At 40.6% G+C, this 23,320-nt stretch overlaps 1 protein-coding gene across 4 annotated transcripts; it reads left to right on the top strand.

Moving 5' to 3' along the window:
* Nucleotides 1-20,326, top strand: mst1rb (macrophage stimulating 1 receptor b). 4 transcript variants are annotated; one of them, XM_039612166.1, is made up of 22 exons: nucleotides 1-62; nucleotides 420-477; nucleotides 3,002-4,306; nucleotides 9,303-9,479; nucleotides 9,565-9,687; nucleotides 10,587-10,757; nucleotides 10,861-11,021; nucleotides 11,313-11,448; nucleotides 11,541-11,677; nucleotides 12,018-12,197; nucleotides 12,364-12,463; nucleotides 13,074-13,292; nucleotides 13,390-13,536; nucleotides 15,052-15,205; nucleotides 15,383-15,472; nucleotides 15,600-15,815; nucleotides 15,919-15,999; nucleotides 16,190-16,371; nucleotides 16,507-16,616; nucleotides 16,725-16,890; nucleotides 17,053-17,189; nucleotides 18,352-18,583. In XM_039612166.1, exons 3-22 carry the CDS (start codon nucleotides 3,101-3,103, stop codon nucleotides 18,581-18,583), a joined length of 4,125 nt encoding a protein of 1,374 aa, XP_039468100.1. In that variant the 5' UTR covers nucleotides 1-62; nucleotides 420-477; nucleotides 3,002-3,100. The 4 variants fall into 4 exon arrangements, with proteins under 4 accessions (XP_039468100.1, XP_039468099.1, XP_039468101.1 ...); XM_039612165.1 differs by having other exon boundaries at nucleotides 10-62; nucleotides 385-477; XM_039612167.1 differs by having other exon boundaries at nucleotides 23-477; nucleotides 15,603-15,815; nucleotides 18,352-20,326.
* The last annotated feature ends 2,994 nt before the right edge of the window (nucleotides 20,327-23,320 follow it).

Here is a 23,320-nt window from a genome sequence, read left to right as displayed (position 1 = left end):
GATGGCAGTAGCAGCAGCACTTCCGTCTCACAAACGCGGAGCACACTTGCACAACAAAAGGAGTAAGTTTTATGGTGCTGTGAAACAGGCAGGGTAGTGGTGGGGGAGATGAAGAGGAAACGTTTATGGCATTAAAAAGTGACTGAGGCCATCTATAGACGCTGGGCTAATTGGCTTCTGCTCGTGCTGCCGGTGTGTGTCAGTGTGGAGCTGTGAGGGGAGGAGCGAGGACAGCTGAGGTGCAGAGGACCGATTCAAACCGGGAGTTAAAGTTAAATACGAAGCGGGCGCTTAACGAAAACAGAAGGGCTTACATTTAAAATATATAAATATATATATGTGTTTGTGTGTTAAGCTAATTGTGTGATATTAACTCTACCTGAGGAAAAACCCGTCATCCCCCGCGCGCTGTTTTACAGTAAGGGCAGAGCTGGCAGTGGCTGCTTCCCTCAAGCGGACTGTGACTGACCTGTACAGGTAAGCTTTTCATCACGCTCTTTCCTTCAGCAGCGTCTGCTCTGATGTTTAGATACAAAACAGAAACCAACTAGTCTTCAGAACACAGGCAATGCTAGAAGACGACTTTAAAAAGAATAATATGTGTTTATGATCCAAAGTTTGACTTACAGCACCGGCTACAGTGTAAAGATTGTACAGAAAGTTGTGCTGAAACACTCCTTATATTATCACTCACAGCACTTATAACGCGAGGAAGGGTTGCCGGTGTCATCCATTTATAAATGTTTAGAAAAAGCGAGATATTTGCGATTAATATTTATTGTGGGGGTTGTGAAATATAAACTCGGTGTTGCGTTATCTAAACTCGGGTTTTGGAATCAAAATAACATCTTTAACCCGTGGACTGGAGCCAGTGTGCACTCTATTACACTGGAGTGTTTCCAAAGAAGGCAGATTGTAACCACGAATATGGAGACAAAGTAAAAGGAAAAACTTCACCAACCCCCCCCCCAACAACAACAACAACAAACCCATAAATACAAGCGATCAACTGCAGAGGGCAGATGGATGAAAAGAAATTATGCTGTTCTGTGTTAACATACTCATAATTGGACTGATTTCTGATCTCACATTGTTTTGAATAAAATCACACAGTAGAATAAAGATCTTTCAAAACAAAGAAATGCAGACGCAGTTCCTCCTTAAACTGGATATTTCTAGTGAGTCTGTATTGCCTGGGAAATTATTTCCTTCTACTGAGTCAATGAGTCCTTGGGGTCCAATATGTGTTCACTATTGATTGTTCAAACAGCAGCTCAACTCTGCAAATCCCCCTGGATATCTGTGCATTGATTATTATAAGAGAGGTCTTCGATCTTCTTCTACTCTTGATTAGGACACCAAAGTGCCAGTGAGCAAGGTGCTTTACTGGCAACTCATGCCGGTTCAGTGATGAAGCCTTGGTTGGCCTGAAAATAGCAAAGCGAATGGAAACTCTGTTTCAGCCGTTTGCTTTATTAACCATGAACAAGGAGAAAGTCAATCAGTGCCATTACTATGTGTACCCATGTCCTCAGACCTTAACCTCAGCTTTACAAGGAGCTGCAAATGTTAAAATGTAACAACAGCATCAGCGGGGTTCTATGAATTATTGATGCAAAGACCTGAGACTCTGAACTTTTCCATATGACTGCTTTTAGCAAAAACAAGTGCTTTGTGCTTAAAATCAATTGGCTCACACTGCCGTTTCTGAGACTGTTAAATAAAATGTTCAAAATTGATTAAATTCTCTGACACGAGCCGAAGAGCAGTTTTGCCCTCACCTGGTAGTTTTAAAGGCTACACGACGTCTGACGACCATCAGTCCGTGGACATCTTTTCCCCGTGAAAGGCACGTAGTGGTTGTGACAGGAATGCATAATTGAGAGGCCAGGCTTCTTGAAAACAGTCATACCGTATCTCCAGTTAATGATCCACCCACTTATGTATGTTCAGGATGAAGACAGGGCTCGGATGCTGTATAGAGCTTGGGGTGGATGAGCAATGGAAAAATGTAGATTTGCTAAATTTGGTTGGTTCATGTTGAGCAAAGGTCATTATCTTGGTTTGTTACCACCAACTCCCTTGCAGAAAAGAAGATGATTCATTTGAAGAACTCTGCCTGTGATTAACCAGAGTAAACATGACCAGACAGATATAAATGGCTTATGTACAAAGCCCCAGTAAAAATAGTTAGATCCACATCTACTACCACCACAACTCTGTGTCTGATGATCTAAACATTTCCTGTCAGTGTCTGTGGTGAGTCAGAGAAAGCTTTTATTTTTATGACCACATGTGCTTTTATTATCAGGCCCAGACAAGATGGTGATGATGATTGTTACCTCAGGTCTTTTAGGGTTCCACGTAAAACATAATAAAATATTGTTATATTGATTTTCACTTTCATTAGTAGCAAATCCCATAGGAGGCATCATTTATCATGACAACATGAAACAACAGGCCACTGTTTATCATTTTATGGTCTTAGAGCAGTTTTAGTAGGTTTCAGACACAACAAAACTCTTCTGTCAGCTTTTACCTCTTTATACAAACAGAATTGCAGCTCCTTGTTTGTTCAAAAGGTGGTTCTTTAAACAAAATCCATTCCTGCTAAAGGAACTTTAGATAAGAAATAGGCGATATGCATTTAAAAGCCTTGAATAAAGGTAATATAAGTACTGCTAGTTATATGCTCACTTGATTTCTTGGCCTGAGCTAGATGAGAATATCTGTCTAACACTTATACAGGTCCAATTTAGTATAATGTTGGTCCTAGAGGACATTTAGTTTAAAGCAGGAGAAAGCAGTCAAGTCAGCTAAGATCCCCTTTTCTCTTTCACATCTTTATGCGAAGCTTTCCTGGATCATCTAGCTCATTAAACTGGCATCTTTGTTATTTAACTCTCAAGCAAGAAAATATCAAAGCTTTAGTCATTCTTGAGTTGCAGCTCATGATTTCTTATCGGTTTAATGAGTTACTTTACTCTTTTTGCTTTATCAGGTGTCACAGGGTGGTTTAAGGATGGTTTTGACCCAGCAGCAGACCTGGAGGTAGCCACACATCGCCTGTGCCCTTGGCCCCCTGGAACCCGGACTGGAGATGGTCCACTGGACCGGACAGTGGTGGGCATGCGTCTGGTTCCAGACTGTGCTGGCCTTTGCCCTGGCCAACTGTGCGTCATTGGCCCCCAACCCTGTCAACTTCTCTGTTGTGTACACAATGCCTTTCTTCCAAGCTGGGGGTCCCATCCAAAACATAGTCAACAACTCATTTTACCAAGAAGTGTACGTGGCCTCTAAGAATGTGATCGAAGCAGTCAACAGAAGCCTGGAGAAGGTGTGGGAGCTCCGCACTGGGCCAGTGGGGGGCTCAGAGTGTCACATATGCAATTTGTGTGAGATTGACAAGAATCACAACTTTCCAGAGGACACAGACAATCAGGTGTTGCTGTTGGATACACTCTTTATGTATTTATATTCTTGTGGAAGTTCTCAGTACGGCGTATGCTATTTCCACCAGCTAAACCCAAATGGAGAGCCACCCTCTCTTTCAAAGTGTTTGTTCAGAAAGGGCTCAAACTCTGCTGCTAACTGTCCTGACTGTGTGGCTAGCCCTCTTGGTACGAAAGTCACAATGGTGGAGGAGGGTCAGACTGTCTATTTCTTTGTCGCGGCCAGTGTTAATGACAGTGTCACTCAGCGTTATGGCAGGAAGTCTTTATCAGTTCGCCGACCACTGGCCACAGAAGATGGTTTCTTCAGTGATGTGCGTGGTCTGACTGTCCTTCCCAGCCTGCGGAAGACGTACCATATTGAATATGTCTACAGCTTCTTCACTCAGGAGTTTGTGTACTTCCTTTCAGTCCAGAGAGAGAGCCCAGATCAGGAATCGTCACCTTTTCAGACTCGTCTGGGACGTCTCCCAAGGAACGAATGGGAAATGAAGCGGTATCGCGAGTTGATCTTGGAGTGTCGCTTTGAACCAAAGCGCAGGAGGAGGAACGTAGCCAGTGAACCTTATAAGGATATTGTGTACAACGTGGTCCAGGCAGCCCATTTTGGCAAAGCAGGCAGGGAGCTGGCAGAGGAGTTAGGAGCGGAGGAGGAGGATGACATCCTGTACGGTGTTTTTGCTGTCACTGATGACAACGGAGTCACGGAGCATGACTCTGCCCTGTGCGCCTTCCCCATGGACAATGTGAACAAGGCAATTGCTGATGGGGTGGATGACTGCTGTGAGTCTGGACCTGAGCAGCTCTCTAGAGGGCTCTGCCATTTCCAACCCTGTGAGAGCTGTCCACATGAGGTGAGCGCATCAGTCTGCAAATACACAACTATGAAAATGCTACTTCTTCTTCTAAATGCTACAGTTGCTTGGTCTGAGCTGGCAAAAAGGAAAGTATGTGGAGATAAGATGAGCAGAAAATTATCTGAACTTGGATAATTTATGGACTAACACAGGTGGCTTGATAAAAATCTTGTCACATGGGTGCAGAGCTTTAAAATATGTCTCTCATCTTCAGCCAGCCTCAGGGCTGAAAACGGATCCATCACGGGAAGCCAAAAATTGTTTTTCTTGTAGTGGCAGGCTCCAAAAGTGAATCAATCCCTAAAAGACTCCCATGTTAAACCCTAAATTAAAAAGCCCATTTACAGCCTGGTACCAAAAATGGTTTTGGCCAGAATTATAGTTCCTCCTTCCATCTTTTCTATGAATATTTAACTTTGAGATGTCAGACGGTGTCAAGTCTTTGAATCATTGTGGTTTAGTGACAAATAAAACTTAGATAAATACACACTTATACCACATCTGTAAACGATGACATTTCTGACAAAACCTTCACTAGGTTTACAAGAAAATGTTGATCGGACACAACCACACAGTGTTGTCACACAAGCCAAAGCATCACTGACGAGGCAAATCTCCCTGGCTTTATGGCTAGATCACACGTACCTTATATTGAGCAGGGATTTTCCACTCACAGGCGAGAGGTTTGCTGGATGAAGATTTGGGGTTTATTTGCAGTTTTTGCATCAGACACTCTTCAATGGAGCACATTTTTTGAGATGGTTTTGAGAGATATTTACAGACAGTGCAGTTAGGAAAACAAACACTGGAAATTTCAGAACATCTGGTTGTTCTTGAATGCATCATTGCCTGGCTGTTTTGTGCACAGCTGGGATTCTCGGCATATTTGGCCAGCTTTTCCTACTTCTGGCTACTCCTGGCTTCATTGCACACAGTATAAAACCAATGGGAGAGGCCTGGGTGGTAATGACCATCTTTTATATACAGTCTATTGTCTTCACCCTTTTTGTATGAATTTTTATGGTCATTCAGTTGAATTTATTTTCCTCTTAAACCAGAAATGATCCTTTATTCATCATGTATCACCTCCTCTAGATGACACACCAATGAAAAGGAAATTTTTGTGGTTTCTGTGAAGCAATATTGAGGTTTCCATTTCAGTCATATCAGGAATGTGAGCAGAAGCTTTTGCATCAGCAGTCAGTTGTATTGACGTCACTGTTAAATCAGAGAAAACAGGGATGCAGAAAGCTTTTTGGATCGCTAATAGATATGGAAAAAGTCTTGCTACACACTCATCATTATCCAGAAGGACCGGGATGGCAGCCAAGTGGGAGTGAGGGTCAGTTTTTTTTCTATAGGCTGAATGTTCTCAAGAAGGGACTGGAAAGGTTTGCCCCGATCCCTTTTTGTGTGACTTTAGTCAGTGGCCTTTTCAGGCCATGCGTGTGCATTAGGATGTCTAATTTTAAAGGTCGTAGAATATGTTGCTGCTGGTTTCTCATGGGAAAACGCCCGTTTATTCCCAGATCCCATGCATATTTCTCATATTTTTTTGTGTTAAATTATTCAGTTTTGTCTTTTGGGGTAGGTTTTGGGTAGTGGGAGCTGTGGTAAGACATCTGATACCACAGTTACTTTAAGTAAATTCCAGTTTGAGAAACTATAAGAATTCGCACAAGGACTGGTTGCTATTACTGTAATGTTGCTGTGATATGGTAAAGCTGTTTAATTAGTATGATTTCAGCTGCTGGGTATCCCAGATGATGGCACTTCAGGAGAAAGTGATTTCATAAAGTTTGGCAGAACTCGAGCTATGTTGTCCCTTCGTCTGCCTTTGGAGGAACACTTTTTGCTTGGACTAGTGAAGTGTTCTTGTAATGGATCTTCTGTTGTTGCTTTTGGCTGCTGGTCTGAATATTGAGTAACGTGACAGTGGGACTGTCCAGTAGACTGAAACCTTGGTTCTTCCACTTCACAGCAGACCAATACATGCCAAAACTGCTGCCAAAACATCATCTGTGTTTAATACATACCACGCTTTTTGGCTTGTTACTACGTCACTGAATTATTTAGCTATTTCTGTGATGACAAATGCACTATTGTTTTAGACTGGCATACGATAAAATGTTTGATAATACTCTTACAGTTTTCATTTTTACAGCTTTTCAGATAATTAGTTTTATATTTGTATTTATGATTTGTATTTAGAGTAGCTGTAATGGAGATTTAGGCTTTAGGAAAGCAATTCATAACCACTGTTTTATACTCCTCTGGGATTAGGAGGTGGATGACTTCAGTCAATAGCAGTGCTGTTTTTGTTTTTTTCTTAAGCTCTGAGGTCACATACAGTCCATATATTTTTAGACACTGACTCATTTTTAGTTTATCTGTATATCACAACATAATTAAGATCTAGTTATATGATTAATATGGTCTAATCTGAGCAGCTGAACAAGTATATTGGATTAACCACAGAGAAATTACTGCCATTTTTTGCACTGGTACTTATTAGCATGGTCTCAAATGTAACTGGATGGGTTCACTTAAGGGTGGGATTTGAATGTGAACAAATGTAACCTTCGGTGTAAAGACATTTCACTTGTTTCATCAAGTGAAACAGGTCATTTTTAGGATTCAAAAACAAACCAAATCTGTCAGAGAGATAGCAGGAAAGAAAACAGTGTGGCACAGTCGGTGAAAAAAATAACACATAAGAAGGCCTGGATGTTTACCGAAGACAATAGAGGTGGATGTCTGCAGGATCCTTTCCAAGGTAAAGAAAAACCTGTTCACAACATTTAAGTTAGGACAACTCCAGGAGGTAAGCATATCATTATCAGAGGTTCACACCAGGGTTTAAACCAGTGATCTGTCTCAGAGTGGCCAGATCAGACTTTACCACATACCTAAAAACAGCACATAGCCCCTGGAAAAGCAGGTTTTGGACAGATGAAACTTGGATCAACGTATATCAGTGATGAGAAAAAAAACAAAACAGAGGAAATGTGACACAAAGACATATATGGCTTCCAGTGGCACTAGGCCACTAATGTCAGCCTTCAGTTAACTGGAGGAGACTTCACACTAAGAACGCATTGACTAGAAAAATACGGCAAATTCAAGCCCGTCTGTAAACACGACAGCTCGGAAGGTTTTAAATAAATTCCATTAAAGCTTTGCAGGGGTGCAGAGTGGGCTCATGTTAACAATCCATGAAAATGTCCCTACATTCACTAAGCTCTTCAAGGTCAACTTAATGACTTACTGACATTCTTACTGACATTGTTTGTATTGACGACATATAGGCAGTGATGTATGGGGATTCTAAATATCACATTATTTTATTATGAATGTTATGTAAATTATAATAACAGGTCATAATATTCCAGAATTGGTATTTTTTCTTTTGAAAACACTTATGATCAAAACATTTTTTCACTTGATATTTATTGCAAAACATTTAAATTAATTTTACTAAAAATAAAATGCATGCCACACGTGCTCTACACCCAAAAAGTGTAATTAAAATTATGTCAAGTATATTAAAATGGGTTTTAACAGGATCGACTTTGCACTTGTTTTTACTGCACTACAAACTTGGCCAGGTCTCCCTTGAAAAAGAGGTTTTTTAATCTCAATGGGATCTTCCTGGTTAAATAAAGGTCAAATAAAAAAAACAAAAAAAACAAACTTTGTAAAGTATGTTTAAAAAGAACAAAAAACCCCAAAATGAATATTCACAAAAGACAGTACTATTATTCCATTACAAGTAAGTGCTGCTCAGAGTTTGCTGCCTTGGTGGAGGTTTGTGTTCTCATAGTGCTTCTTGTTCCTTGGTAGAATACTCCCTTAAATCAAACAGTGATCCTCTCTGCTCTGTATCTACAGCTCCAGGGCAGTCCTCCTGTCAGTAATGCAAGGCATAAACATCTATCCAAGGCCTTTAGATTATTAAATAATCATATTATCACAACCGATTCACCTCGGGCTTCTGGTGTGCCAGATACTTTGTTTCTCTTTGTCACCTCGGTGACGAGCTCAACTTATCTCACAAGAAAGCAGCTCAGTCTGTCGAATCACAACTGTACATTTTCCAGAGATCAAATATTACAATCTAATAATATGGAACTGCTCAAGGCATGTAAAACAAACTCTATGCTCCCATGCGGTCGGACAGCTAATAAATCTTCTTTAACATACTACAATGGCTGTGTTCTTGTTTACATCAAAAAGCCTTTATATGTGATTGATGGTGTAGATTTGTTTACATTTCCCATTAAACAGTGACTTTAACAGATTTGTCCAAATGCAAGTCCCGCTTAGTAGTTTATTCTCAAGGACCAACATTCATCACACAGCATACAGCAGATCAGACATTCTCAGACTGTCATAAAGAATCAGAATCGAAATACTTTATTAATCCCAGAGGAAGTTATGTGGTCAAAGTTGCCCCAAGACAGTAAGAACAGTAACGAACAAGTTAAAGTACCCCTCTTATCATACTGACTTTGTTATTTCTGTATAGAGGATGCACAGATAATAAAGGTACACAATTACTGCAGTGTGCACTTGTGTTTTTAGATCAAGGAACTGTACAGAGAGATGGATTTGTTTCATGCTGCCTTTTAAGTTAAACGTATCCCTGCAAATACAGTAATTTACTTTAGAAAATATACCTCAGGGTATACTTAATGAAGTTCTTCTACAGTTAAACCTACATGACTGCCGATCTGCTGCTGAACACAGCGTGATATGATATATCAAGAATAAGTGATCATTTTAATGCTCAGTATAAACTGAAACACATTGACAGCACAACACTGCACAAGATCATACTCTCTTTTTCCAGCATAAAGGTCGAACAACCTGTTGATACCCTGCTGCCACATATATGTGTAATACTGCTTAGCTGCAGCTTGCACTTGAACTGCTTTTTGTCTCACTGTTTCCTGTTGTCTGTGCCCTCTGCTGTCTACGACCTTTGTACTAGAGCATGGAGAATAATGCCACATGCAGAGACCATCCTACGATGGTGTCAAAGCCCTACTACAGAGTGGACCTGTTCAACAGGAAGATGACAAACGTCCTGCTCACATCTCTCCTGGTCACAACTATAGAGAACAAGACCGTGGCCCACATTGGTACCTCAACCGGACGCCTGCTTCAGGTATACCATAATTTATCATCTTTAGCATTTGTCTTCATTTACTTGCTCCTCTACTAATTATCAACACTTCATTTTGTGTTGGCAGCTTGTGCTGACAAGATCCAGCCCTGTCATCTTTGCCAATTACTCCTTGGTAGAAAACCAGAGGGTCTCCTCCATTGCTGCTGTGCATTCTTCAGAATATCTTCTCTTTGTGGTTGGAGACAAGGTACAGCTGCAGTCCCTTTGCACAGTAAACCAATCTTATACCAGTCCAAGCTCAGCAGGCTCTATGGGTAAATCGTCCTCTCACTATTGAAAGACACGGAGACCTGGTCACATTACAGTTACAAAAGAGCTGGGTAATTTTAGCAGTCTTTTTGTGACAATCTAGAGCACCTGCCCGGGTGTTCTCTTGCCTTAGGGCCAGCGAATATCTTTCGCTTTCTACACGGTGTCACCCTTGTGATCATGAGAATCAATTAGTGGGTAAGAGCCTTAAACTGAATCAGTAAATCAAACTGGTCACGTGACACTCCCGTGGGACCTTAGAAAATGAAGCTCCTCTGAACATGTTTGTAATATTTTAATGACACTAGATAAGAGTCGTTTCAGAACTAGGAGCTGTCCAGCTGACCTCTTAAACAGACTGTTGCTGACTGAGACCAAGTATCAGCTTACATGTCTCTCTCCATGAACAGGATCAATTATTAACCAGCAAATAAAATGATTCTACAGTAGTCTACAGTAGTTTTATGAAATAAGCAGTGTCCAAAGTGCCAGTGTAAAAACTGAAGATTAAACATCATTTTATGCACACCTATTTCATTTACATTATCGCGTACATCTTGTTTAAATCCTGCATTTAAGATTTTTACACGTGTCCTGCTAACATGCTATGAAAGGGATGATCTATTCAGGTGTTTAAATACAAGAAACAAGTTATAATGCAGACAAACATGTCAGGCAGAATACTTTTCATATTTAATGTGAGAAATCATTATTTGGTTTTGAAAAGAACATTTCTTATGCTGGTTATAGGCTTCATTATATGAAAAATAAAATGAAGATTTCTTTTTCCCCTAACAATAAGTGTGTGAGATGAAAACGGTTATTACTTTGTTTTAGATGATCCAGGTGCCCCAAAGAGGACCAGGCTGTCAACACTTCCTGACTTGTGCCATGTGCCTGACTGCCCCAAAATTCATGGGCTGTGGCTGGTGCTCTGGAGTGTGCTCGTGGGAGAGCGAGTGCCACAATCGCTGGAGAAACGAGTCCTGCCCACCTGGGATCTCCGGAGTGAGATTTAGTCTAATAATCCACAATCTCTGAATCAGAAATTTACATCTATGACAGCATTCATTTTCAATGGTGAACTATACATTGTCTTTTATTAACACAGTTCTTTCCACGGACTGCTCCCCCTGATGGTCAAACAGAGCTAACGCTGACTGGGTGGGAGTTCCAGTCGCCTTTGAGACCCGCTATCACCTCCAGAACCCACCAGATCCGACTGGGACAGACGTCCTGCACTGTGATTCCAGCCAAAAGCAACAACACGCAGTGAGTAACTTTGCAAGGCTTGTTTTGGTTCTAAGAACAAGGTGTTTGTGTTGTCATCATTATCAGCAATTCCATCAGTATTTTTTTTATATCTTTGCTGCACTGTGATATGCCCTATTTATATTAATGCTTGCTCATTATTCTATAATGGTCTTTGGAAACAGCAAAGATAAGTCACCGAAGGTAATTTTGTCTCCTGTTGTAGTCAGACAGTTTTAATTCACCATGAAATTAAATTGTTAGTAGTTTTGTGGGTAATGTCTAATGCAAGTGTTTTCTTCTGATACTCAGCTTGGTGTGTAAGATTCGCTCTGGGGCCACTGAGCTGTTCAAACCAGTCAACATTACAGTGGAAGTGCATGAGGGCAAAGTGGAGGGACGCTACTCTATTGAAGGGAAATCAGAAATGCCAGGATTCACGTTTGTGGTAACCTTTGTTAATATCTTGCAATTCATTTTCCCCTTGTCTATGAAGAGGGTTTGCTTTACCACAATATCAAAATAAACTGACTTCTTCAGGTTCCCAACATCACAGAAATCCAGCCCAACTATGGCCCTCGTGTTGGGGGCACACTTATCACAGTGAGTGGGCCTCACTTGGATGCTGGAAAGACCAGGAGAGTCACTCTTAACGATGTGGCCTGCGACATAAAAAGGTACACAAATACAAAACCTTACGTGCCTTGTAGCACAATCACTTACTCAGTTTCTCAAGTGTTTTGTCTTAGAGCTCGTAAAGTTGTCTTGGTTTTCAGAGGTTAAGAAAATGACAGTGTTGTTACTGGCATGATGTTTTAAGTAAACATGTTCAGGCTTGTTTGGAGAACAATGTGGAAAAGTACTGGCTAAGTGTTAAAAGACTGACTCACAAGTGAACTATTTTCTGCTCCAGTTCTTGATGATAACAGTAATATATTTTAGAGCATGAAGCCTTTCGATTTGCTCCAGTTTGTCTGTTGTGATGTGTCACTCACACATAGCTTTGTCTCTCTGCAGGGTCACAGTGCCTAAAGGCAACGTGTCTTCCATCATTTGTTTGTCCAAAGAAATCTCAGAGGTGAGAGATGTTCCTCTGAGTGTGTTCATTGACAAGTCTCCTGTTCTCACAACAAAGGTGTTTTACTACAAGGAAAACCCAAAGATAACAGACGTCCGGCCTGACTGTAGCTTTGACAGGTGGGCCACAGAGACCTCAGCACAAAAACAGCTGCTGTGTGTACATACTTTGAGGGCATGATCAGAACATTTTGCATTTGCACTTCACTTTTGTGTATTTCTCATTTTTCTGAAATGGCAGATTCATTAAAAAAATGGAATTTAAACATCTGTCTTTTTGTTGCAGAGGTTCAAAGATTGTCATTGAAGGGGAGAACTTGGATTCTGTTTACCGCACCATCATCCACTTTAAACCCAATGAGAGCCACCTGAAATCTGTGTCAACGGTACAGTTTCATCATCAATCATTGTAAATATACAGTGCTCAAAAAAATTAACAACAGATGCACTAATGGCACCAATGAGGCAACCATCAAAACGGGAATGGTTTTACAGCTGGAGTTCACTGATATTTTTCCCTTCTGAGGTTTTCTTACTGTTTTTTTTTTAACTCATTTTCCATTTGGGTAGGCTCAGTGTCACTACTAGTAGAATGAGGTGATCCCTGCACCCTACAGGGTGGCAAAAGCATGTGGGGCCCACGCAAACAACTGAGGAACATTTTGAGTTGCTGCAATGAAATTTCTTTTGCAAAAAGGACTATTTTGCTGCATCATTTTTTCAGGGTGTCTTTGAATTCAACTCTCTGTATTTTAACTCTGATCATTTTCATGCCCACAAAATGCGGCGACATCCTTTCATTCCTAACACATTACCCAGTACATGTCATTATAAATATCAAACATGATTTTTCTCCCTTTGAGATCCAATATGATTTTAGTATTTTTTTTTAAGCAGTGTATTAAATTGTAGAGTTTCTCTATTGCCTCTCTGGGTGATGTGCTTATACTTTATTGTATAGAAGCATTAAAATTTTATTACACTGTTTTGTTTAAGGAGTGCCTCGGCAAGTCTTTACCCACACGGATGGAATGCATGACCCCTGTTTTCCACAGGGATGAAACTGTGGAAGGATCGCTATCTTTTGATATGGATGGAGCATCAAGCCTGTGGAGCAAAGAGTTCTCCTATCACCCCTACGGCGAGCCCATACCTTTTGAAACAGAAGGACATGTTCTAAATTTGTACCCTGGGTTTGATGAGGTGTCACTACATGTAAGCTGTTGTGTAACTTCATTCTTACTTAAATCAATTCGAATGTGTGGAATGTATTGGAAATTTTAAATATCACACGTTTTGATTCTGTTCTTAGCACCAAAAGCTGAACCTGGTGAGCTCCTGCATGACCATCATTATGACGGTGGCAGGTGTTGATTGTGGTGCTAAAGTCCTGGATAATGAGATAACCTGCAGGATCCCCAAAAACATGACCATTCCTAGTGAGGGACTACCAGTGAAGGTCGGTCAGATGGTTATAAATTGATGAAATTGATTCAATATGGAACTTGGGGTCCTAGGTTTTACTGTCTAGGCCACTGATTAGTAACCGTTACTGTACATCACTAAGTTGTCTGTCCTGTCTCGTGTACCTACAAGATAGGATAGACAAGTAACTGTTGGATAAATTCAATATTTTTTATATGAACACAGATCCCATCTCCACCATACTGATTGTGGCATTCTAACTATGGGTTCTGACCCCATATCTATATAAAAGACCACTTTCTGTGCTTTTTTTGAAATTCAAATGAAAGAAATTACAAAAATTAACAACATGGAATAATGAGTTGTGATAATTCATGATTCCCTGAACTTGCTAAATTTGCTAGCTCAGAATAAGCTAACCCTATTTTTAGCTTACTAAATATTAAGTGACTGTCAAGACACCAAAATAAGCTAGTGTTAGCTTATTAACAGTTAACCTAAGTATAATATTAAAATAATATGTTGACTGTAATATATTACTTATCTTTCTGTAAGTAGGCAACGGATTTGAATGTCTGCATTTTAAATTTGCACCAATGTGTCGTATACAGTGTTGGGGTCAATACTAAACAAAAACTCATGCATCACACATTACTCACTTCTTTTCTTAAAATTAATGCAGTACGTGATTTAATTACTCCCCGTAGAAAGTAATTTCTTACACTACTCGTTACTTTCATGTAACATGACCTAAAATGCATTGCCACATAAATACTGGTTAACAATGTTAACCTTCGGCTGCATTTCCACACGCTGATACAAATCAGTACTTTAATGAGGACATACACGATGGCTTTCTTTTTAACGCATGAACAAAGACCACTACACAAAGCAAGGCAAGTTAAAAGTGATCATCGGAGTGATTCTACTGCAGAAACACGTGCAGGTATAAAAGAGAAGCTACAATGCTACATGTCTGAATGCTCATCACAGCCACCTGCAGAAGGCTTTGGCTGCTGGGTTGTATGCACTCAATATTAACGTCAGCATGCTGTGAGCACAGATGCTTGTACTGAGCTGATGTAGCGTTAGCAGTATTTGTGTCAGCAGCTGTTTCTGTCTTGGATGCACTTTGACTCTTAAAGATAAAAGTAGTGTCCATATCTCCAACACTGTCCTCCTCCTTCTTGCTGTCCACCAGGCATGCAGATCCTCTAAAATGTATAATCAGAATACTATAGAAAAATTATGGATCTATTAGAGATGCATGCTGTTTGTTTAAAGTGTTGAGCCATCCACCATAAAATCAACATTTAACGTACAAATTAATATTATTATTAATTTCTTTCTTTCTCTTTCTTTCTTTCTTTCGTTCTTTCTTTCTTTCTTTCTTTTCTTTTTTTTTTTACAGCTGAGCTCATACAAAATTAGATTTTTACTAACTAACATGGGTTAGAGCATATGTGGCAAAAACTTTTACATAAATGAATGGTTTCCTCCAGATCTACAGAAATACTAAACTTGTGATTTATGGACTTTATTATTTTAGATCTCCATCAACGGACAGGTTCACAACGTTGGCACAGTGGTGAGGGTCAGCAACCATTACATGGTGGGCATTGTTTTGGGGATCCTGGCAGCTCTGGTGGCCGGGGCAGTGCTGGCCTTTGTTGTCATGAAACACTTAAGGAAGAAGAAGAAAGGTGAGCGCCACTTTCATGTGTGGACCTTGATGAGTCATGTTTATACAACTGCTAGCGGATGTCAGTGTGATGAATTACTAAAGTCTTTCAAGTAGAACATCTCAGGTTTTGTATAGGATGTAAATGTGTTCCGCTGTTAGGGTTGATGATTGAACACTATTGTGAAATGTTTTTCAGCCTCCATGGTAGAGTCACATTTAACCCACAGCGCCAACCGCTGTGGTACAAATAATGTGGAGATGTCACCTGTTGGAGACTACAGAAGAGGTGGCTATCTAAGCACATATATAATATTCTTTACTCTAATTATTGCTAATTTTCCTTTGACAAAGACACCTTCATAACCTTAATAGCTTCATGCCTCTCTTTTTCTTTCTCTGTGAACTTTTACTAGTAGTATCGCTGAGTCCTCCCACCCCCTTGGTTGGGCCGGTAGCATTCCCCAGCCTGACCTATGCTGGAGGTCGCATAGATCCGACCCTCACTCCCCTCCTTCCTACAGAAAAGATCCCTATCACCAGTTTTAGGCCAGAGCTGCTGGAAGAGGTGAAAGATGTTCTTATTCCTGCCGAGATGCTTGTTGTCCAGAAACATCGGATTATCGGAAAAGGTAAGGAATTGTGCACGTGAAACAAAAAAACTTGCTATGGAACCCAAGCATTACATAATATTTTGAAGGAACTCTGTAATTCTGTCTCTCATTTTTGTTGCAGGTCATTTTGGAACCGTCTATCACGGCTACTTCACAGACTCCAACAACAGAGAAATCCACTGTGCTGTCAAGTCTTTGAATAGTTGAGTAATGTCTGCTTCTTGAGGTTTGATTTATGTTTGACGATAGAACCCGAGCGTCTCTGCTGTGGAACAAAGTGCTAAGAGTATCTATGATGTCCTATGAGTACCTTTCAGAAGAGGTTCTCTCTGTAATTCCACTGTCTTCTCAGAGTCCATCAGAAAAAAATCTTTACATGTGTGTGTCATCAGGAATAACAGATGTGGAAGAGGTGGAGCAGTTTCTGAAGGAAGGCATCATAATGAAGGGCTTCCATCACAGCAACGTGCTTTCTCTGTTGGGCGTCCTCCTGCCACAGGAAGGGCTCCCTCTTGTGGTTCTGCCATACATGAAACACGGGGACTTGCGGCATTTCATACGCTGCGAGAAGAGGGTGTGATAACTATATTAAAATATTGAAAATTCATCACCTCGTTTATGAGGAACCATCTGTTAAATACCTAATGAACTATCATTTCCTTTTGTTTAATGAGGTGTGTCTTGTTGTGTGTTTATGGGATTTCTTTAGAACCCCACTGTAAAGGATCTGATTGGCTTTGGGCTGCAAGTTGCCAAGGGGATGGAGTATTTGGCCCAGAAGAAGTTTGTGCACAGAGATCTCGCTGCACGCAACTGCATGTGAGTTTCCAAGACATGCAGAGAATTTAGCAAATGTTTCAGTGTCTCTGTTAGACTTAAAGCATTTGGTTTCGAGAGAATCCTTCAGTTGGCTTTTCCTTTCTTCAGGCTGGATGAGTCGTACACGGTGAAGGTGGCGGACTTTGGCATGGCCAGAGATGTTTTCGATAAGGAATATTACAGTGTTCAGGACCACAGGAAGGCTAAACTGCCTGTCAAGTGGATGGCCATCGAGAGTCTGCAAACACAAAAATTTACCTCCAAGTCAGACGTGGTACGCATATAAAGATTTACTGCAGTAAAATAAATTAATAGTTGCATTTAAAATGTATTTTACTTGATTTCCATTACACTGTTTGCATTAAAAAGTTGTATTTGAGTGTTTTATACACATTTGCTGGTATGTCGTGTATATTTTTTGTGTCTTCGGATACAGTGGTCCTTTGGTGTTCTGATGTGGGAAATGCTGACCAGAGGAGCAAGCCCCTACCCAGAGGTGGACCCATACGATATAACGCACTATTTACTGAAGGGCAGGAGGCTTCCTCAGCCACAGTACTGCCCTGACCCTTTGTAAGTAGCAAGAATGAAGTCATTTTATGGCTAAAAATTTCTGATTCACTCCAAAAGTTATTGCAAAAATACACTGTTGTGTATGTGTTGATGTGGATCCTACCAATGCTTAAGTAGTTCTGGTACAAATTAACAGCTGCAGGGTAAAAGAGAACAAAAAAAAAAAAAATCATGACTCAAAGTCCAGATAATAATGACAAGATGTTCAAGTGGAGTGATACCTGTAAATTCTCCACTACTTTGTATTTTAACATGGTTATGCAACACTGTCTTGGAGTTAATGTTTATGTGTTTCGCACTCACACAGATACACTAACACAAAACTGACAATCTCCCCCCCCACACACACTCTAGTGTGACCGTACTTTTGCCTTTCAATGATAAACTGCTTAGGTGGTGATCTCTTGCTCAACAACTAAAAAGTAACCATGCATGCCCCGTGTCCACTGAGGCCTGGCAACACATTCAACGTGGTCTGAGGACTCATGGAAGGGAGTCACCTGGACCACCTAGATCAGAGCAAATCAGAGGAACAATACTTTTTAATTATATAATCACTTTCTTGGTGGTCCATTCACTTTTAGAAGCTAAATTCTTGGGATGGTGAAACAAACCTAATCTGGCTTGACCCAAATGTAACAAAATTTACATGTCATTAATTAAATATTTTCAAAATATTTTTTGCCAGCTTGAACCATGAACCTCTTGGGATCTCATCTGGTTGCCTATGTGAGCTTCCTGGGCGCTGGATTCTTTTACAGCTGTACACAGCTTGGCAAGCTGTTTCACTCGCTCTAGTCTTTGTGCTAATGAGCTGCTGGGTACAGATATATGCTTAGTGTTCAGACACAGGAGAGCTATCAGTCTCATTATCCAACTCTCAGCATACAAATCTATGCCATCTTCTCAAATTGTTGTGCTTCACGGCCCTGTAAACCCTGGTTCAATAAAACAAGTGTATGAGACGCATGCCAATCAAAATCGTTCCTACATGCCATGCAGTCATCAGGAGAGGATTAACCAGCTGCAGCTATTAACACATACACAGTGCTTCTGTGTGAGTCTGCTGTAAGTCTGAAATTTTTCAGGGCCTGGTAAAATTTCCGTGAAAATGTCTAATTCCTTACACAGTATTTTAATTGTGCCTGTATTTTTTCCCCAGGTATAGCATTATGCTCCAGTGCTGGGACCCAGATCCAGAGTTGAGGCCCAGCTTTGCTACACTGGTGTCAGCTGTCTCCACCATACTGTCTGGCCTGGAAGGAGAGCACTACATCAGTCTGAATGTCACCTACGTCAACCTTGACCAGCCTCATCCCTATCCTGCCCTGACTGAATCCGCTGATGAGTATGACTCCACAGACGTTGAAGACTCAGGCTCAATGTCTTCTTGATTCACCTCCCCCTACTTTAAACTGGTTCTGGTGCTAATAGCAGGCGCACAAAAAAGGGAAAAAACAAACTTCCGTCTCATCACACCAGTGTCTTTTACCTCAGTGGATTTGAATCAGAAATGCTGCTTTTCACCGGAACAGCATAAGTAGTTGGAAAAAGTGAGAAGGCCCAACTGTGGGCTTCAGGTTTGTGAGCCAAAGGAAAAAGAAAGACAGAGATAGAAAGATATTCTTCATCGTAGTGCATTAGGTGAGTAAAAAGTACCTTCAAATTACGAACACCTACAGAAGTGCAGGCACTACAGCTCACAGATGCTGGGCGCTGAAGAAGAAAAGTGTGCTTTTTGGTGAGCGAGGCATTGATGAGAGGGGAGCTCAAGTGCTTATTTCTGACAGTGGATTAAGGGGCTGGTACTGCATTAGTTCTGGATTGGTGCTGCGCAGAGCTTTTGCAGATGCACATGTTCTTGCTGTGTGTCACCACATGAGTGCAAAAACATTTGGAACAACTCATGTAGGCTATTCTCATTCATGTTTGCGTTAATCCTTTAGCTTTAATGGAGATTTAACAGTGGAGAAGGAAAAGTCCAGTTTTGTTTTCTTTTGTGTCTTCCTTCCAATTGAAGGCAGCATTTCAAACAATCAGCATTTGACATATGCTATTAGTTTGTTTGGGAACTGCATGCAAGTAGACTCTACATTGGTTGAATTCCTGCAATTCTCTAAAGCACTTTCGGATATAAAATATAGTACTGGAAATGTCAAATGGGATAAAAATAGCATAATTGTCACACCTCTTTTTGGATTCTACAATTTTACATATCAAGACATAATAAAAATAATTTGGTCTCCAGCTGGTCCTGAAATTAAATAAATCCAGTCTCAGATTAAGTGTAAAACATGACATATTATCTCATGTCTTTATTTATTTAACAAAATTAAGCCAAAATGCAGAAGCGGTTGGTGAAAAACTAAGTACACCCTGACTATTTCCATAGAAATTTAGAGGGTAAACAGCAGCCAGGTGCTGTTAAATAAAAGCACTTTATTAACTGATCATCAGTGAGTGTGAGCACCTCAATAAAACTAAAGTTTTGGCAATATGCCGGTCTCGCGCATTCAGGCGTTTGTTACCCCAATGCGAAAGAAAGATGTTGATGTCCATCAGTCTGGGAAGGGTTATAAGATTATTATAAGGTAAATATAATTCTACAGTGAGAAAGATCATTACAAGCGAAAAGCGTTCAAGACAGCTGCCAATCAGCTCAGGAGTGGATGTCCCAGCAAATTCACCCCAATTTTAAAGTTGAAAGCTACATCTTTACAGGCCTCAGTTATCATGTTAAATATTAAAGTTCATGTCAGTACATTTAGAAAAAGAATGACTGAGTACGGCTTGTTTAAGGGTTGCCAAGAGAAAAGCTCCTCTCTCTAAAAAGAACATGACAGGGTGGCTTTGGTTTGCAAAGTTGTATCTGAACAAACCACAAGACTTCTGGAACAAAGTCCTTTAGATTTAGATGAGACAAAGTGGACATATGTGGCCATGATGCATTGCAGCATGTTTGACAAACACCAAACGCAGCACATCAGCACAAACACGTCATACCAACTGTCAAGCACAGTGGTGGAAGGATGATGATTTGTTTTTTATTTTTTATTCACTGCTTACTGTTCTAATGTTGGACTGTCAAATTGATTTGCTTATTGTGGGCTAAATAAAGTTTTGTGAATTGATTCAGATTCAGATTTGGGTTTTTTTTACACTCACTGAACGTGGACACCTTGGAGTCATTGAGTTGAATACAAACTCCTCTGTATACCAAAGTATTGTAGAGTCAAATGTGAGGTCATGTGTGAGAGCTAAAGCTTGGCCCAAACTGGTTCATGCAGCAAATCTGCAACAGAATGTGTGAAAAAGAAAAGAATCATCGAGGTGTTCAAGTCCAGACTTCTGATTGTAATGTTATGGTGGTGACTAAAGAGAGGTGTGCATGAATGAATGAACTAAAGTAGCATTGTGAAGAACAGAGGCCAAAAATATCTCCACAATGATGTGAAAGACTGATGCAGCATCAAATCAAAAACAATTCAAGCTATTGTTGCTAAAAATGACTCTACAAGCTACTGAATTACAGGGTGTAATTACTTTTTCACACACTGCTTATGTATTTTGGCTTGGTTTTTAATGAATAATGACATCATAATCTTAATAAACTTTTTCACCTGTGGTCGTATTTACCTAATTCTAAGACCTACCGGCAAGTTCTGTTCCACAAAACCTTATAACTGACAGAGAGTGCACGGTCTTCAACCATAACTGTGTGTCTGTTAGCAGCTAATTTATTACAGAGTCATTAAGTTAGCCTTAATGTTAGCTAGCTAGCTACAAATTACACAAAACAGCTTTGCCAGGTTGGACGAAGTAAAGCGCTTCCGGTCCAGGGATTCTTTAAATAAAAAACACAGTTTGGGGCTAAAAGGGTAGCAGAGTAACCCATATCCAGCAGTGCTGCTTTTAATTCTTTTGCTGTATAATGATTCCTCTGCATATTTTGTATCAAACTATAAAGTCTCAACATCGACCACAACTCTGACATCACCCCATTGCTCTTATTTCTAACTAGATGTGTGCATGAGATAGTGTAATTAAGTATTTATTGGTTTATAGCTGTGTTCTCATGCTGTGGAACATGAGTAAATATTTGTGCAAGCTGCCTTTTGCACGCCACTCAATCATTATGTGTGCCTATGGAAAGAGGCACACATATTACTATTCGTCGGATTTATTATTATTATTATGTGTGCCTATGCCAAGAGGCACACATATTACTATTCGTCGGATTTATTATTCTTATTATTATTATTATTATTATTCTCCATCTTCCGCCTAAATTATTACTATTCGTCGGATTTATTATTCTTATTATGTGTGCCTATGCCAAGAGGCACACATATTACTATTCCTCGGATTTATTATTATTATTATTATGTGTGCCTATGACAAGAGGCACACATATTACTATTCGTCGGATTTATTATTATTATTATTATTCTTCAGTTTCCGCCTGAAATTTTGCAGCGAAACTCGCCCCGCAGTTTTGAGACAAGCTTCATATATGTTACCTCATTTTGTGCGGCTGGATCAGGAATGGTGTGCTATGACTTTTGGTGTTTATAACTATTATAGTTTTTTAAATATTAATATTTTAGTGAAAATTTTCCCGCGCTTCTCTGCCAAACAGTTTTGAAAATAGGGTTACATATGTTAGATCATTTTGTGCGGCTGGAGCTGGACTAGTATGGTATACACTTTTGGTGTTCATGACTTTTATAGTTTTTGAAATATTTAGATTTTAGTGCAAATTTGGGCCAATTTCCATAGAAACAGACTTTATTTGTGGTGGGTTGGCTCTCTCTAGTGGTATACCGGGAGTAGTACGGCTGAAAATCTGTATGCTTGTTACAAAACTCCATATCCAATAATTCATAGCACCCTCTGCCGAGTTAAACAATGGCGGACACCACTTCGCTTTTATATGTCTTTTATTCGTGTTTCTAGGTCACAAAATACACTTTTAAGATATTTTCAGGCGAGAATGTAGGTGTGTAAACTTCAAATATCTGCTCGTTTTATCAAGACATCCCATATTAGCGACAATTCTCTTAAGTGTTGCTGATAGCCGGCTAGCTAGCTAGCGCCGCTAGCTTAGCTAGCTAGCGCCCCTTCGTGAAAAACCACCCAGGCTTGGCTGATAGTGAGGTGGCTAAAATGTGTTTAATCGCCTGATCGCTCGGCAAGGGTCTGTGTCTTAGCTGGACTTATTTTTCGTTTATATGGGGTGATGATGCTGGTCGATGTGGAAAAAATAACTGAGTTGTTTGGTGGTGGAGCTACAACAGAGGGCAGCTATCCACGATGTGTGACAGAAAGGACATGCCGCGAACGAGACATACAAGGCGGTGAGGCTACCGCCGATCGTCCGGTGTTTGCTAACGCGGAGGTCAATCGTGGATCAGGGAAAGCGAAGGCAGGAGCGTGAGGTGAACTGAATTTCAGGTAAGAAGTTATGACCTGCACTCTATTTGGGTCAGATATAAACCGAGTTTAGGTGTAGTTTATTTAGCAACAGTTCTCTTACGTGTTGCTGATAGCCGGCTGGCTAGCTAGCTAGCGCCGCTAGCTTAGCTAGCTAGCGCGGCTAGCGACCCTTCGTGAAAAACCACCCAGGCTTGGCTGATAGTGAGGTGGCTAAAATTTGTTTAATCGCCCGATCACTCGGCAAGGGTCTGTGTCTTAGCTGGACTTATTTTTCGTTTATATGGGCCGATGATGCTGGTCGATGTGGAAAAAATAACTGAGTTGTTTGGTGGTGGAGCTACAACAGAGGGCAGCTATCCACCGTGTGTGACAGAAAGGACATGCCGCGAACGAGACATACAAGGCGGTGAGGCTACCGCCGATCGTCCGGTGTTTGCTAACGCGGAGGTCAATCGTGGATCAGGAAAGCAAAGGCAGGAGCGTGAGGTGAACTGAATTTCAGGTAAGTTATGACCTGCACTCTATTTGGGTCAGATATAAACCGAGTTTAGGTGTAGTTTATTTAGCAACAGTTCTCTTACGTGTTGCTGATAGCCGGCTGGCTAGCTAGCTAGCGCCGCTAGCTTAGCTAGCTAGCGCGGCTAGCGACCCTTCGTGAAAAACCACCCAGGCTTGGCTGATAGTGAGGTGGCTAA

This window comes from Oreochromis aureus, linkage group 5 (genome assembly GCF_013358895.1).
Source record: "Oreochromis aureus strain Israel breed Guangdong linkage group 5, ZZ_aureus, whole genome shotgun sequence".
NCBI lineage: Eukaryota > Metazoa > Chordata > Actinopteri > Cichliformes > Cichlidae > Oreochromis > Oreochromis aureus.
This window is presented reverse-complemented; position numbering and strand designations above follow the sequence as displayed.

Bases quoted from the DNA above. Each gene is read 5' to 3' on its own strand.
- mst1rb (XM_031733067.2), top strand. From the start codon at position 3,101: ATGGTCCACTGGACCGGACAGTGGTGGGCATGCGTCTGGTTCCAGACT. The intron at 15,816-15,918 runs GTAAGGAATTGT...TTTTTGTTGCAG, and splicing joins ACATCGGATTATCGGAAAAG to GTCATTTTGGAACCGTCTAT. The intron at 16,891-17,052 runs GTACGCATATAA...CTTCGGATACAG, and splicing joins TTACCTCCAAGTCAGACGTG to TGGTCCTTTGGTGTTCTGAT.